The 17,460-nt window shown below is 48.2% G+C and overlaps 1 protein-coding gene across 7 annotated transcripts in view; it reads left to right on the top strand.

Moving 5' to 3' along the window:
- Positions 1-16,723, top strand: part of ZBTB40 (zinc finger and BTB domain containing 40) — an 80,028-nt gene extending 63,305 nt beyond the window's left edge. For 6 of the 7 annotated variants that reach the window (XM_003813965.6, XM_063601630.1, XM_034957789.3 and 3 more), the window contains 6 exons: positions 2,868-3,032; positions 5,623-5,837; positions 7,059-7,221; positions 7,940-8,026; positions 9,775-10,001; positions 11,758-16,723. In XM_003813965.6, the coding sequence (XP_003814013.3) occupies positions 2,868-3,032; positions 5,623-5,837; positions 7,059-7,221; positions 7,940-8,026; positions 9,775-10,001; positions 11,758-11,952 (1,052 nt within the window). In that variant the 3' untranslated portion in view covers positions 11,953-16,723. Of the gene's footprint in view, positions 1-2,867; positions 3,033-5,622; positions 5,838-7,058; positions 7,222-7,939; positions 8,027-9,774; positions 10,002-11,757 lie in introns of those variants that run through there. The other variant, XR_010111212.1, reaches the window with a different exon arrangement.
- Positions 16,724-17,460: the final 737 nt, after the last annotated feature.

Raw genomic sequence — 17,460 nt, 5'->3', positions numbered from 1 at the left:
ATTCCTGATTCCTCTCTGACTTCATCTCTTAGGCCTGCACATTTTAGCTTTCTGGCCAGGCCTCAGGCCCGCAGGCACCTGCTCCAGGACCTTTATTCTTACCCTTCCCTTTGCTGGGGACGCTTCCCGTCAGACACCTCACGTTTCACTTCCTCACCTCCTTTGAGACCTTACTTACACTTACCTTCTCTGTGAGTCTCTTCCTGGGCCACCCTCTGTAAGGTCTCAGCACCCCACCCCTGGTTTCCATGCAGTATTTTTCTCCCATAGTGCTTCTCATATGATGTAGTATCTACTTTAGTAATTTATTTCTGCTTAGTCTTCCCTGTTAGAATGCAAGTGTCATGAGTGGCAAGCTGTTAGTCTTTCTTTTCCCACTGCTGTATCCATGGGACTTAGACTAGTACTTGGCAATAGTAGGCCCTCAATCGATATTTGCTGAGTGAATGAATTTCACAAGCACTGTTTCAGCAGGGGGTATTGTAAATATACGCACCCCTGTCATGGGACTTACATCCCACTGGGTAAAACTGACAATAAACAAATAAATATATAGTATAAATTTAGATAGCAGTTATTACTATGAAGAAGCATAAAGCAGGGTACACAGTGAGAGGACAGGGCTTGGGGGACACTATTTGTATCATCAGAGAAGGCCTCTGCGAGATGGCACTTGTGGAGAAACCTAAACAAAGTGAGAGATGGAGCCCGTGGAAGACCTAGAAGGAGAGCATCCCAAGTGCAGAGCTGCCTCCCCGGTGGAAATGAGCTTTACCTGCATGAGAGACCACAGAAAACTAGAAGGGGCTAAAGCAGAATCAACGAGGAAGAGCATTAAGAGATAAGGCCAGAGATGCTAGCAAAGGCTGGACCTTGGAGGGTCTTATAAGCCAAGGTGAGGACTTTTGGTTTTTATGTGAAGTGTGTTAGTTTATCCTGCTGCTGTAACAAATTACCACAAATGCTGGCCTAAAACAACCCAAATATACTCTTTTACCATTCTGGAGGATAGCAATCCAAGATGGGTCTTGTGAGGCTAAATTTAAGCTTTCGACAGAGTTCCTTCTGGAGGCTCTAGGGGAGATCTCATTCCTTGCCTTTCCAGCCCCTAGACGTTGCCCGCATTCCCTGGCTCTTGGCCACATCACCCCAACCTCTGCCTCCATCACCATACCTCCTTTTCTGACTCTTCTTCCTCCCTCTTATGAGGACCCTTGCGATTACATTGAGCCCACCTAGATAATCCAAGACAACCCCCCCATCAGAAGATCCTTAATCCAGTCACATTCACAAAGTCCTTTTGCCATGTATGGTAACATACACACAGGTTTGAGGAATTAGGACATGGACATCTTTGGGGGCCATTATCCCGCCTACCACATGAAGCCATAGAAGGGTTTTGAGCAGAGAATGAGTGGTAGGATCTAATTTACATTTTCAGAAGTTAATTCTGGCCACTCCAGACAATGAGCTATAGTAGGGCAAGAGGGAAACAGAAGGCTGTTAGAACCGTTCAGTGTAGAGGTGATATAGTTTTCAACTAGAGTTGTGTTAGTGGGGGTTGTAAAGAATGTTCAAGTTTTAGGATATGTTTTTGAAAATGGAGGTAACAGGACTCATGGTGGATTAGATGTGGGATGTGAAGGAAAGAAAGGAACTAAAGGAACTGAAGGCTTTGGGACTTTGCCATGAGCAACTGAGTGAATGATGCTGCCATTTACTGAGATGGGGGAGTGTGTGGATGGTGGCTGTGGGGGTGATGGGGATAGAGCATTGGAAGCTCTGTTTTGAGCTCCCAAAACAGATGAGGACTTTGGGTTTTTATGTGAAGTATGTTAGTTTATCCTGCTGCTGTAACAAATTACTACAAATAGTGGCCTATTTGATGCATTGGAGATACCTACTAGACATCCAGGTGGAGAGCAGAGCAGTGGGGAGTTGGACATATGGGTCTGGAGTTCTGGGGAAAGGTGGGAGCTGGAGCTATACTACAGGAGGCATCCATTACAGATGGTGTATGAGGCACTGAGAGATCATCTAGAAACTGAGGATTGAGAACGTCAAGGACTAAGCCCCAGGCTCCTCAATAATTTCACCTCTCCATTCAAGGAACCCTTTTTTTCCTAACAGAGTCTTATTTTGCAGCCCAATACATAAACACTGAAAATGAGGCTGCTTGCCTTAGTTGTGGTAGACCCTGGGATCCGGGGTTCTGGAGCCTTGCCTCACCGATTGCCCTGCTTGCTCTCTTGGCCCATAAGGGAGCTTGGAGGTTCAGTTGATCTAGCATTTCTCACAAATGCCAGTTCTCCAGACTTGTTCTTTATCCACATTTTCTAATAATCTTTGGCAGTCTGGTCATTATATCCTCATTATATGCATGTGAAAATAGAGAAACCAAGGGATACATAATAACTTTATAGCAAGCAACTGGAAGAAGGCTTTCATTCCTCTCTGAATCCACGACTCTCACCTTTGTGCACAGTTGCAGATCCACACTGTATATGTCGCCAGAGGATCCAAACCCACGTGTTTCTGGGCACAGGGATGTATCTGGTTGCGGGAGTAGAGTGCGCTCTTCCATACTTGTGGTGGCTGATGAACAGATGGGTTGTCTTGTGCAGTGAGAACTCCGTCCTTATTCCTTTGTCCAACCACACTCGCACCTTCCGTGTGATCGGCTGTGTTTGTGAGGTGCCATGTGATGAGACGGCTCAGATCTCACCCAGCGTATTGCAGACTGCCTGATGTTTTAATGTCATCTACCAGATGATATTTCCCTGATACGTGCTGTAGAATTAGATTTTGTTTGTAGCAATGCCATAAATTTTTAGTGCTGACTCTAATAAGCTCCTGTGTATTTGCAGGGAAAATGTATGCATGCCAGTACTGTGATGCTGTGTTTGCCCAGTCTATTGAGCTGTCCCGCCACGTGAGGACCCACACCGGGGACAAGCCCTATGTCTGCAGGGACTGTGGCAAGGGCTTCCGGCAAGCCAATGGCCTCTCCATCCATCTGCACACCTTTCACAGTATGTAGAGACTGTGGATCTCAAGCCCTCAGTGCCAGCCTGGCACTGGGAAAGCGTGTCAATTGCAGCAGAGGTGCCAATCCATCAGACCCGAGCTCCATTCAGTGCATTCCCCTTACCTGTTCCCCTGCAAAACCCAGAGTCCCTCATTCCTAGTTCAGGAAGAATCTCATTTTAAGGTATCTCATATAACGCTTATTTCTCTCTGGCCAGGCTGTTTCCCTGTCTTCCTTTTTAGCCCACCTGGCACCATTTGTCCAACAGAGGCAAATTTTATTTGAAGGAGAAAGCCTCTATAACTGATTGGCTCACAGAGCACTGGAATATTTCCATTAGTCCATCTTCCATTTGCCTTTTCCCGTAGGAGCAGTCCAGACACTTTCTGAGTTAATGTCTACCATCGTAAGTGAGCCTTGGTTATGTTCCCTTAAAAACCTCCTGCCCAGCATTCTCTTCTGAATGCCATTGTATTTCACACAGTTAGTGGGGTCTGCCCCTGTCTTTCTCCCCTTCTGTGAGAACTGACACAAACAGAAACACACTTTTATTCGGCATGCATGCATGCATGGGCACACACACATATATATACACACACAGGAAGGAAGGACAAAGAAATTCCGTGATTCCTCGTTACACCATCGGGAAATCACCAGCGTGGCATTTGGCTGGCCACATCACATTTTCTTCAGCCTCTCTTGTTGCAGCAGGAGTGTAATCAGCACAGCACAGCAGGGGAGTTAAGAGCTTGGAGTCTGGAATCACACAGGCTCGGACTTGAATCTTGACCCTGACGCTTACTTTTCTTGAGGCCTTAAACAAATTTATTTACCATTCTAAGCCTCTTATGCCCCTTCTGTAAACTAGAGCAAATAATAATGCCACCACCTTGGATTGTAATTAGAATTAAATGAGATCACATGTAAAGCATGACACTCCACGCCTGACACATAGAAAATGCTCAGTAATGCCAGATACTATTATTATTGGTGACAAGAGCAACCCTCTCAGATGCCATTTGTCACCATCAAAACTTGTCTTTTTTGCATGCCATGCATCTCACATGCTCTTCTTCCCTCCCCACCCCTCTTCCCACACACCAGTTTCTAGCTGTTGGCAGATACAGTGTCTCACAAGTGCGCTTTATGTAAACACATCCAAGTCTGTCGTCAGCCAGTCAGCAAGGACTTTGCCAAAGCTCCTATGTGCCCAGCATGTGGCTAGACATTGGGTGATGCAGGGGGAAAATAAAGTGTGGCCCTTTCCCTCCAAGCAGTTTACAAGGCTGTCCAAAAAAATCCAGTTACAGTAGGCTTCCTGATGAGAGATTTGGCTTGGATCCAGTGCCACAATTTTGATGTCCTTTTGACCTCTTTAATGACATTCTGCTTTAGTCTTCCTTTCCCAGTAGCATTACCTGGGCGTCAGGAAAGGGGAAGACGTTATTAACTTTCAGAAGGGAGAAGACCCAGAATACTTTGCCATACCCTAAACTATATCATCCGTGGCAGGCCTAGCATCCAGGCCCCCCTCTCTCTCCCATTTCTTGCCTGTTTCATAGAACCACATCATTGCTTATGGAAAGCTGCATCAAAGTGTCTTAGAAGATGGTGTAAAACTGAGATTTCAAGAGCTCATGTCCACAGGGAAACTAGTTAGTGATACCGAATGCTGCTGCATGTCAGAATTCCTGAATTAATCTGAATCAATGCACATAAAAGATTGGCTTGTGAGCAAAGGATTTTATTAAAACATTTTGATTTCTGTTGCTTTAAGAAAAAGACCAAAGTTTCCTGCCATAGGATGGCAAATGTATTCTTCATCACTACTAGTTTTATTGTGGGGGTCTCACTGAAGGGTTGGCATATCCAATTAAGCATGTAGCTCTCAGACAGCATGGATTTGGGAGTGAGAGATGGGATTGTTTCTCAGTTCAGCCATTTCTTAATTGTGCCCATGGGCAAGATACTGCCTTACCACTCTAAACCTTGATTTTCCTAATCTGTAAAATAGGGATGATAATAGAACCTACTCATAGAGTTATTGGAAGGATTAAGTGAGTTAATTTACATAAAGCACTTAGAATATGCCTGTCATAGAGCACTCATTATGCTAATCTTTTTATTGTTGAATCTAAAGTGGGGAGAAAGGAAGCATCCCTCCACTTGTGCTGTTGATGACAAAGGAATTAGTGATGCTCTGGGGAGTGTGCTGGAAATCCTCTACAGAGAATTAGAAAACTCCAGAATGCCCACTGCAAACAGGACGAGCCAGGGTGAAACTCCCTGGAAAGTGATAAAGTGTAATTTAACTTGTAAGATGTAAAATGAGGAATGGAGATGAACTACACGATGCTGCAGAGATAGTTAATCTCGAAACCCTGGAGGAATCCCACCTCCTAGGATGAAGGTGGGGGTAGTCAGGTGACTGCTACACTGATTTCTGATCCTTGGAGTCTAAGACCCTGCTTGTTATGTAAGCAGAGTCTTCACATTTGTTGCTGTACACAACAACCAGTGTTTCACTGATGGCTGCCTATGGTGTTTTCTTTTCCTCTCCACCTCTTCCTCTCATGGATGTCCCGTGAAACTAGACATAGAAGATCCTTATGACTGCAAGAAGTGCAGGATGAGTTTCCCCACTCTTCAGGATCACCGGAAGCACATCCATGAGGTGCACTCCAAAGAGTACCACCCTTGCCCCACGTGTGGGAAGATCTTCAGTGCCCCGTCCATGCTGGAGCGGCACATGGTGACCCACGTTGGAGGGAAGCCCTTCAGCTGCGGGATCTGCAACAAGGCCTACCAGGTGACCTCAGGTGCCACTGGGAGCTCTTCCCCTCACCCCTGACCTACTCTTCATTTGATCTTCCCTGATGCCTGGGTTGGTGGCTTGCAGATCATATCTTGTATCCAGGATGTGACAATTGGCTGATTCTCATGAAGGATGCAGCTTGTGATCCAGATTCTCTAAGGAGATCTGGTCAGAGTGCTGCAGTGGGGGAGCTCATTATTGGAGCAGAGAGTTCATACACTTCTTCTCTTAGACAGCAGACTTGTCGTGAACTGAATGTTGCTTTTCCCCTTGGATGCTCACCTTCCATAGAACCCATTGCTCCCATGTGTCAATGGGCATGACAGCGGCAATGGGGAGTAGAACACTACCTGGAATTACCTTGTTTGGCACAATTAGTGTGTGTTTGTTTAACTCCCAGGGAAGGGCTCAGGCTTTTTACCTTAGGATTTGATATGTAATTAAAGTGAAGCCCCATACAGAACTAAAAAGAAACTACATCTATCAGAAGCTTTAAAACTACAGAGAAAAGAACGGTCCTTGTGGCATCTATAAGATTTGGGTATAGACAAAGAAGCATAACTGCTAACTTTAGCTCAGCGAAAACTGAGAGCTAACTTTGTGCCAACGCTCATGTTGTGACATTAGCGTTCCAGAACGGAGACCTGGGCTTGAGCCCTAGGATGGCGTGGAATGGTAGGGAAAGTATTCCCAGTGCTGCTCTGGAACCCGGGAAGGAGAGGGACTCTTGCTTATGGGGCAAGGGCAGTGTGCACTCCTCCAGCAGCTTGCTCGGCTGCGCCCCAGCTCCCTGGGAAGCCGTGAGATGCAGCTCACTGGTAAAGCACACAGGTGTTACAGTTGGAAGGCCTGGGCCTGAATCCTGGTCCTGCTATCTCCTGATATTATGATTAGTCATTTAACCCCTCGGTGTCTCCGCTTCCAGCTCACTAGGAAGACTCTAACACCTCCCTCATAGGCTTGTTGTAAGGAATGGGCATGTGAAGGACTCCTGGGAGCCCTGCCGTGTAGTGGCTTCTCAATGAATATGTAGTTGCCTTATTCTCACAAACACCAGGCTTTCCTCACATCAGCACCCGGTGTGATAGGTAAGAGTGTGTGATACTAGAAACGTCAGCTTATCCAAAAATGTATTTCTTTCCCTCATGAGCGCCTCGTGAGCTCTCCAGCTTGCTGGAACTTTCTAAGACCTAACACTTGCCAAATTCCTTGCAGCAATTGTCTGGTTTGTGGTACCACAATCGAACCCACCACCCTGACGTATTTGCTGCTCAGAACCACCGATCTTCCAAGTTCTCATCACTCCAGTGCAGCTCCTGTGACAAAACCTTCCCCAACACCATTGAGCACAAGAAGCACATCAAAGCAGAACATGCAGGTGGAGTTTGGGTACCACCGGCAGAGAGCGGGAGGGGCTTGATGGTGTAGCCTCCTGGGCCCCACCAGAAATCCCCACTTCTAATAGTCTAGTGTGATGTGCAGTGGTCATTGCCTTTGTTCTGCCCCAGCGCACCTGTCCGTAGCAGCAGCAGTCAGTAGCAGCAGCTTGAGTGGCAGTGGTTCTCAAACCTGGAAGCGTAGCGCAGTGTAAGCTCCCACCAGCCCTGAGTGAGAGCTTGTTGGGGCACCTGGGAAGGGTGTCAGCCTCAGTGGTAGGCAGGCCTGAGTGGAAATCCTGATTCCAGCACTTATCAGCTACATGACCTTGGCAAGTGACTTCCCTTTTCTGAGCCTGTTTCCTTCTCTCCAGGATGGCAGTTATTAAAACCTACTTTGCAGGTAAATTTGGTGATAATCACAACAGCTGTCAGTTACAGAGTGTTTCCTATGTGCAAGACACTATGCTAAGCACCTCGTGTATATTTTCTCATTTCATTCTCACAACATCCCTCTGAGCATCCAGGCAGTCTGGATCCAGATCTCGTGTTCTTTACCACTAGATTGTACAAATATACCATAGGTTATAAGATTCCTGGCACTTGGTAGATGCTTGCTAAGTATTGGCCATCGCCCCAACCCCAGCCCTGTTACTCTTCAGCCTTGGAGAGCCAACCATTTGTTCTTTCCCAGCACGTCTTTCTTTATGCACTTCACAGATATGAAGTTCCATGAATGTGACCAGTGTAAGGAGCTCTTCCCCACGCCAGCCTTGCTGCAGGTTCATGTCAAGTGCCAGCATTCAGGTCAGTACCCCTGTCAGCATACTTCTAGGCTAGACTCAGGGCCTGAATCTCCCCTCCACCACTTGCAGCTTTGCAACCTAGGCTAAATCGCTTAACAAACTTGTGCCTCAGTTTCTTCATCTATAAAATGGGAACAGTTGTAGCACCTGCCTCATAGAGTAGTGTGAAAAACTGAAGGCCTTGGCATCAATAAGCATCCCTTAAGCCATAACTGTGATTGTCATTGTTATTGCTATATTCATCAAATCTAAAGTGCCAGTTAAAAATAAATAAATACAATTCCAGTTACAAGATATACCATTTTTATTTTTATTTTTTTTGTGACAGAGTCTCACTCTGTCACCCAGCCTGGAGTGCAGTGGTGCGATCTCAGATCACTGCAACCTCCATCTCCTGGGTTCAAGCAATTCTCCCTGACTTAGCCTCCCAAGTAGCTGGAATTACAGGTGCCTGCCACCATGCTCGACTAAATAAGATGTACTTTTTTTTTTTTTTTTGAGATGGAGTCTCGCTCTGTCACCCAGGCTGGAGTGCAGTGGCGCGATCTCGGCTCACTGCAAGCTCCATCTCCCAGGTTCACGCCATTCTCCTGCCTCAGCCTCCTGAGTAGCTGGGACTACAGGCGCCCACCACCACACCCGACTAATTTTTTTTTGTATTTTTAGTAGAGACGGGGTTTCATCATGTTAGCCAGGATGGTCTCGATCTCCTGACCTCATGATCCGCCCGCCTCGGCCTCCCAAAGTGCTGGGATTACAGGCGTGAGCCACTGCGCCCAGCCAAGATGTCCCATTTTTAAGGAACTATTAAAAAAGAAAAACTACTGCCAGTTAAACTGTGCTTTCTTATCACTTAGAATTTCTACGTTATTCTAAGTGCTGTTTTGGACTAATTTGACATAGATTTTTATCATGTCACTCACTCTAGTGTGCATACATAAAAAGGAAAACATAAAAAAACTGATTAAGGGAAGAATCCAGCTTCTCAGAGTAACGTTCAATTCAGATTGTCAACAAGCATGTTTTTCCACACAGTGTTTACTCTGCCATCAAGAACATTGATGATGGAACGCATAATAGAAGATTCCATCAAGAATTGAAGGCCATTCGTTTTGGTCTCTTGAGCGTTATGTAAAACTAGTCTACTTTTGATTCCTGCTTTGGGAATATAGCTAACCTTTCATCACTTACCTCCTCCCTTCTAAACCATTTGGTTTCCATGAGTTAAAAACATGCACCATTCCTGTCTTAGGGAGTTTCTTCCAAGCCGTGGATGCCCATTCTGCAAGTCTTGATGCTGCCACTTTTGATGTTGGTGTGTGCATTGACGATTGCACCTGACTGCCTTAGCCGACAGAAGTCATAAGGTGCCATCGATCCTACTTCAGAGATGTTAAAATGTATTTCTTAGAATTGATGAAATATAGTATCGTCAGCATCTTTATCTGCAGTTGAATGAATAATGGGCTTCTGCAGAGGCAGATTTGGCCTGAATCTGATACTAATGAAACTGTCATCTCAGGGCCCCTCACTTGCATGGACCCTTCCAAGGCTCTGTCCTTGTCATTTTGTATTATTTTTCTTAAGGCCCCCCAGATTGAATAACGTTCGTGTCCCACAAAACGTGGATCCGCCTCCAAGCCTCGATCCTCATTGCTCTTTCCTCTCATGTCTTCCTGCCCTCATTTCTCTCATTTTACCCAGAGAATTTTACCCACAGCCCTCCCCTTCTGTCTCCCTCTCCTCCAGGGTCCCAGCCATTCCGGTGCTTGTACTGTGCTGCTACTTTCCGTTTTCCTGGAGCATTGCAGCACCATGTCACCACGGAGCACTTCAAGCAGTCAGAGACCACCTTCCCCTGTGAGCTCTGTGGGGAACTCTTCACCTCCCAGGCCCAGCTTGACAGTCACCTGGAATCTGAGCACCCAAAGGTGATGAGCACGGAAACCCAGGCCGCAGCCTCACAGATGGCGCAGGTGATTCTGGGGTCATCAGCTACATAGAATGCTAATGCATGGTTCCTAAGGCTTCTCTAGAGGTGGCTCTGTCATAGTACCCAGCGATACTCTTTGGGGATCTTGTAGAGAGTCTCTCTGGACTTCTTACAAAACAGAACAGAAAATTCTAGTCTCCTGGTGGCCACATGGGAAGTGGCCCTTAGGTAGAGGGAGCCTGGAACAAGAATTTCCAAAAGAGGAACAGCTTGGTTCCTCCTCCCAGTGCATACGTCCCTGCCTCCTGAGAAACACCGTGGGGTGTGGTGAGAACTGCGGGAAACCTCGGAGACAGAGGAACACTTTGTTGGGCAGGGACTGCCTGCAGTTGAAGTGCTTGGAGAGCGCCTCTGGGCAGGACACAGTACACACTTGCACACACCTGGGCCTCTCACCTTTACCTGGGCAAAAAAACCACCTCTTCTTGATGCTTCAGGGCTAAGCTTGATCCAGCTTCTCTTTGCTTCCCAGATCCTCGTTTACTCTTCTTCCCATCTTCTGCAGAGATGGTGGGCAGAAAAGGAAAATAAACTCAGGTCCATCCATCGTCAGTAATTTGTGGGTGGGTTGGAGAGGAACCATAAACTGATTGAGGTTTTGGTCTGTTAGACTGTCCCGCTGTCCAGTTCCAGATCAGCCATTTATAAACCAGGTTCTTACAGGCCTCTGGGGAACAGAGGGGAAGTCAGGTAGGCAGGACTCCCGCCAACACTCTGCTGTCATATCAACCAAAGGTGCTCTGCTTTTATCTTTTTTGTATATTATGGTTCTTGATAATATGTCCTTTGGGGAAAAGGTGGGGCTGGGGCGTCCATTTCTAAAAGAAAAAGAAAGAAAAGCAGTTTGAAAACTACTATCCTGGATCATTGTTGATTGAACATCACAGTTGATCTCTTCTCTCCTGTAGCACGGAGAAGTAGCTGGGCTTGGCTTCCTCACTTGTTCCTGCTCTCTGCTCTTCACTGATTCTCAAGAGCAAGGTGGCTGTGGCCTCTAGTTTAAAAATATCAAGGGCATCTAGCTCTTCTGGGATCTATGGGTCAGAAACATCAACTTGGAGGCTTAGGCGGGAATTGGATATGCCTAACCACAGACTCATTCTCTCTCAGTTGGAAAGGTGGTCTCTAACAGATTATGCAGATTTGGAAGGGACATAGGTGGGCTGTGGAGGAGAGAAGGGGGCACTGGCCCCGCCAGGCTGGTGAGCTGAATGAATGCGTGGAGTCACGGTTCATCCAGTCTTCCTCCTAAGCTCAGTCACTGTGTAGCCTCCTGGGAAGGCTGTGAGCCTGCGAGAGGTCCAGAGAGGCTGCCCCGGGCCTACCTGGGCCTGTGGTGGATCAATCCCATTCCCATGTTCCAGGCATGAGACCAGCTGGCTTCAGTGGCATTCCTCTCACATGGCATTCACCTCCGCAGTGTCATCCCAAGACAGGAAAGCCCAGTGTGAAAAACAGAGCCAGTGTTCGCTGGTGTGTAATCATAGAGTCCGGGCGCCCCGAGATGGCGTACTGAGCAAAATTATAGCAATTTAGTGCACAGTTATTTAAATTGTTTGCTGGCCTTCTCTTTTGCATCGCCAGTGGGTTAGACTTGCCTCTTCCCATTAGGCACATGTAAGTGCTCTCCTCAGGTGAAAACATAAATATCATCATTACAGCATGAGATGAAAACCATGTAAATCAGGGAGCCAACTGTGAACACTGCCCAGAGCAGCCTCACGGTCTTTCTCTTTCAGGTGATCCAAACCCCAGAGCCGGTGGCCCCGACAGAGCAGGTGATCACTTTGGAGGAGACCCAGCTTGCCGGGTCGCAGGTGTTTGTGACGTTGCCAGATTCTCAGGCATCTCAGGCCAGCTCTGAGCTCGTGGCGGTGACTGTGGAGGACTTGCTGGATGGCACAGTGACACTGATCTGTGGTGAGGCCAAATGAGCAGCCTTTCATCCGGCAGAGCCTTCCTGCGTTTGCAGCAGAGAGGAGGCCCCACAGCTTGCCCTTTGCCCTCCATCCCTGGCTGTCCTGAGTGGTGAGCATCTTAGCTTAGCACCAACCAACACAGTCTCACCTAGAAAACAGACGGAAGCTTCGTTGTTCTCATAGAACCAACAGCATCTGAGCCCTCAACACCAATAGCACCATCCTCTGTAGCAGACAGGCCTCCCTCCCCACAGGCCCGCTGCTGCGGCCTCTATGACACTGTCCATCCCCAAGTGACATGTGGCTTCAGAAGTAGAGTCTGAAAGAGCAGTGGGATGGGAGCTGGTGACCAGGTACCCCAGGAGGCGTGAGGTGCCGACAGCACTCAGTGGGCAGAATGGCAGTTAGATATGGGACTTGGCCCACAGTGGGGGCTGCAAATGCTGCCACTGCCTCTGGCCATTTAAAGTGAGAGGGGCACCAACAGACAATTTGGGGACCTCAGGCCCCTTCCTGAGGCACACTTGGCCCCTTCCTCGGTCCTATCATCCTACCCTCTGCTGGGGTTCCCCCTCCACCCAGTGGCCATGCCCAGCACCCTATTGATGGCTATAGGACAGGTAGCCCTCATTTCCATGCCTGATAACCCCTTGTCAGTTGTCAGCTCTTCCCAAAACAAAGCTCTGGAGTTTCTGCTGGAAGTGTTTAATGTGAGGCATCAGCTGCTAGACAGTGTCTGCCTTTCCAGGACATTCTTCTTGGTATTCCTTACCTGAAGCCTGGTTCCCACAGCTCTTCCGTGTCATCTTCATCCCCTTCCTTTAATCAAAGGCTGAAATCTCTGCCTGACCTGGCAGCCTCGCTCCCTCTGGGTCATATGGTGCAGACCGTGACCAGCACCAGGCAGGCAGTCCTGTCTGCGTGTGGAGGAGCAGCCGTGACTGCCCGTGGCTCTGCTGCCGCCCACTCCCTGCCTTGGGAGTGGCCTGCTTCCTCACCTCCCGCAGGCCGCCACACTTATTGCAGGTCAGTGATCCTTTGGAGTCTGAATTTCACAAAGCTTTTTTTATCTTCAGTTCCTAAAATATAATCTGATAATTAATGGTTTGTGGAATCCATTATGAAGTGCAATTAGATAGATGTAGGTTCCTGCCGTTTGGAGAGAATGACTAGCATTTATCTTCTTTTCCTTCCATGCCAAAGATTGGAGTCTGCTGGTGCAGTGTTTACACACCAGGCAGGGCTCTCTGCCACCTTGTGTGGCTTGACCCCCTGTGGAGGGGAGTGCCTGGTTGGATCCCACACTGGCAGAGATGGGGCCACCCCTTCCTTCCAGGCACATCTCACATTGCCATGTACAGAGGCAGGAGTCACGTTTGGTCACCATGGAAGCTTTTATTGCTCCCACATGGTCAGGTCTCACCCTGCTTGAAGCGCAGAAGGCACAGCCTTACTGACCAGCACGCCCACTGACTGGCATCTGCCGGCTTTGTGCAGGCAGCCCCAACGGTTTCCACAGCGAGCGCCAGCTCCGGCCAGCCTGGGACAGCTCATCCCAGCCAACTACACCTGCTTCTGGTCCTGTCCACATTTTGATACGCAGATCACTTGAGCTTGTCAATTAGGGTTCTGTCATTCTGAAATAAATGAAGTTTCTAAAGCAGAGTTGGCCTCAGAAGCCAAAAACTGACCAGAAGATGGTGCTCAAACCTTTAAGACTTCATCTCCATGTGAAGGGCTCACTGTTTCTACCAAGGCTGTGCCTGTATTAAGGCTTTTCCGTCCTGGGAACTGTCAGTCTGGGAGAGCTCTTGATCTGCAGGTGGCAAAATGGCACTGAATATCCCCTTGGCAGCAGAGAAAACCCACTGAAAGGTCGTAGAGTGGCACATGCTTACAGGGCATTGGTGCCAAGTCCAGTGGATGAGAATCCAGCCCCTCACAAGCTGTGGGATGGGGCTTGGGAGTTGCAGTGAATGTCATTAAAATTTCTTCCAAAACAAAACTAGAAATAATTGCTGAGGGCTTATAGGGAAGTGATTTAAAAAGAAAAAACAAACAACAACAAAAAAAACTCTTCGGAATAAAGAGGGCTGTAAATTTTGAATTCCAGTGTCAGATCCTTTCAAGCACTGAGAAATTCTTTCTCAGGTTTCTTTTTTTGGGGGAGACAGGGTCTTGCTCTGTCACCCAGACTGGAATACAGTGGCACGATCTTGGCTCACTGCAACCTCTGTGGGCTCAAGCAATCCTCCTGCCACAGCTTCCCAAGTAGCTGGGACCACAGGCGTGAGCCACCACTGCTGGCCAGTTTTTGTATTTTTTTTTTTTTTTGTAGAGACAGGGTCTCGCCATGTTGCCCAGGCTGGTTTAAAACTCCTGAGCTCAAGCAGTTCTCCCACCTGGGCCTCCCAAAGTGCTAGGATTATAGACATGAGCCACTACGCCTGGCCAGGTTTCTGTTGGAGACCCAGATTGTGACAAGACATTTGTTTTCTTCGGAATCACCAGCTTTGCAGCTTACTGTGCCGAGAGTGGACTGGCTGCCGGGGCCCATCAGATGCCCTCTGGCCCATGGCACACTCAGCAGAAGGCACAAACCCAGTGCTGGTTCTCATCAAGAAAGAGGGGAAGGCCCTTCCCGAGTTTACTGTCTGCTCTGAGCGGGCTCCGCACTGGCTGACTGATTTTATAGTCTTGCTCTCTAGAGAAGCCCAGGCATGGATCTTATAGGAAAACTTTCTGACTCTGCTTGGCCATTTTATCCTTTTCTCCTACTTCTGCCCAAGAGACCTGAATTGCTGCCATAGAGGACAGTGTTTGTGTGGTCTCCTGAGTCCACATCGCTCGCTTCCGTAGGGTCCCGGTGTTGTTTTTGCCTCGTTCCCCATAGGCTGCTGCCCTTATGGCCTCTGGACTGAACTCTGGGGCCTTTGGGGTGGTGTGAAGGAGTCTGTGGGCTTCTTGGAACACATGGATCTGTTCGGTGGGTCCCCAGACCTCTGCTCCCAGAGCTCATGGCCCAGCTGGTGAGGAGGGAAAGGCAGTCAGACTCCAGGCTGGAGTGTGATTCTGTGGGAATACTGGGGTCAGTTATGGAACAGGACTTGCCCATCATAGGTAAGTGAGACAGCAAATAGATGATTCAAGAGCAAGGATTACTGCGGGAAGGTGAGACTCCTACTGTCCACGCGCATGAGCAGAACCTGGAACCAGAGGGGCAGGGACCAGGGGTCTTTACTCATTTATTTTATGGGTAAAGAGACATGAAGAGACAGCCTCTCTCTTCTGTCTCAGAAGCTCTGTGTTTGGGAAACTTTGAGCCCAGTGAGTAGCAGGGTCTGCAGTGTGAGTACCAGGTTTCCCTGGCAATCCAGGTCTCTGAGGAAGCATTCTGACTTCCCACTGACCACGGAAGGCATGTCAGCTTCATGCCTCGGGCTAGAGTTCTGATAACCGGGGCTGAGGGGTGAAAAGAAATCCAGTCAGACAGACAGTGGGGAGACAGGTCCCTGCCCTTTATTTGCGGGATCAATCAGGGACTCCCAGAAAGGAAGGAGAATGGTGAGAAGGGCCCTAAGAGTTCCTCTCTCACCTGCGGGCTGGTGACGTGGTCACCACAAGCTGAAGACAGGCTAATGGGGTGGCGGGTGTGCGTTTTAACCTCACGTGCCTGGAAGCTGCACATTGACCAAAGGAGGGAGGGAATTGCTAACCGTGTATAGAGTGGGCAGGCGGTTCCAGGGAGACAGGCAGCATGTTATTAAATTGGGCCTAGGCAGTTGGACGATAATGGAGAAAAGGCAGGGATGCTATAATGAGTCCTCCCCAAGGGTGAGTTCAGCACCCCAGCCCTGTTCTGCTTGTATCCCAGTGATACTTGGGAGGTAGGAAGAAAATGGGAGTAAGAGAACAATTTGGGGCTGAAGGGAGTGTCAGAGGCAAGTTGATCCTTGTTTTGTTGTCACGGAAACTTTGGGGCTGGTGGGACTTAGGCCAAAAGCTCAGAGGCACAGCCAAAATTTAGAAGCTTGCTACTCCTACGACTCGGCCTATAAGGAAGAGAGAAGCTGTCTGTACTTTGGGGACTACATTGCTGAAGGAAGAAAATCACTCCCTGGCTAATTAAGATTGCTTCCAAATTGGGGGAATGTGTGTCATTTCCTTTACCAAGGCCAGTCAGCCCTGCTTCCACCCATGGCCAGGACAGCCAGCCACTACGTGATGCTGTATAAATTGGATTACAAACCATATTCATGTTCAGCTTGCACTAATCTATATAAATAAAATATATACTTTGAAAAAAATTAGGCTACATGAGTTTCAAATGGACTGTGATGTTATAGACCTGCTTTCTCTTTGGTTCTGGGCCAGTGTCAGACGGGGACAGGGGTGATAGGCCTGGTGTCCTAGGGGCCATTTGTGTACCTTGAGGCCGTGTTAACATGGCCTGGGGGAAAGAAAGCTCTCCTGTCACTTGGAGTCTCATTCCTAAACCCTCCTTCCCAGGGAGCAAGTGTGGGGCAGGGTTTCAGAGCACAGGCTTTGGTGTCCAGCCTGGGTACATCCAGCTGTCCCGCTGTCTAACTGACATGGTGTGAGATGCTTACTCTCTCTGAGCTCCCTCCTCCTGGCTCCCAACTTTATTATAAAATGGGGAAAATGATTGTGCTTGCCCTACAGAATTGTAATATGAATTAAAAGTCTGGATTTAATGTATTTAATGTAGAAAATTTTAGCTTTTATTAATAAAAGTTTTTGGCATACAAGTCAACTATTCCCTGCATTCTCTGGCACTAAAGAGAATGTTCATTCCTGTATCTTTATGTAGTCTTTTTCCTCTCTGAAGCCTTAGGGGATCCTTATAACACCCACTTTTCATTTATCTCTTGAATCTCAACTGCCCCCAAAGTACAAAGTGCTGAGCAGATAGCTGTAAAATAAACTAAACCTTTCTTGGTGAGCAGCTGAAAATGTCACATTGCTGGCAGCCAACAAGGAAACAAGAGCAGGAGACCCGGATGGGATGTACATGATTTCTGCAGGAAGCACCCAGTGTTTAAGACGAGGGGAGGGGCATCAGATCCCGCAGCCCTGATGCTGTAGAGAGCAGGGGAGTTGGGGAGGTTCTGTGCTCACTCCTCCTGGGACAGTTCTGGAGGAGCACAGATGGACCCTTGTTCAGAGTCCGCAAGTGTGTTTAGGAAGGAATGCTCCCCTGCCTAAGTGCTGTCTTTGGAGAGCAGGGCTGGAGCTGCCTATGTCATATTTTGGGCAGTAGTCCTGAGAGTGTCCCAGCCAGCTGCACTGGGTAATTGTAACATACAGTTGGGCCCCAGCCACATTTGAAGGTATGCAGAGGTGAAGTGCTGCTGCAGGTCGGGTGGGATTGAGCAGAGCTAGGAAGTGGGCCGAGGGGTTCCCTCAGTGATCTTCTGGGCCAAGGTGGCTGGCTGGAAGGAGCTGAGCAGCATGGTGGAAAAGAAGCATGGGCTTGGGAGCTTCCTAGCTCCACATCTTACT

The sequence above is a fragment of the Pan paniscus genome, chromosome 1 (assembly GCF_029289425.2).
Source record: "Pan paniscus chromosome 1, NHGRI_mPanPan1-v2.0_pri, whole genome shotgun sequence".
Lineage (NCBI taxonomy): Eukaryota > Metazoa > Chordata > Mammalia > Primates > Hominidae > Pan > Pan paniscus.
Note: the sequence above shows the minus strand (reverse complement) of the source record. Positions and strands in the feature narration are given on the sequence as shown.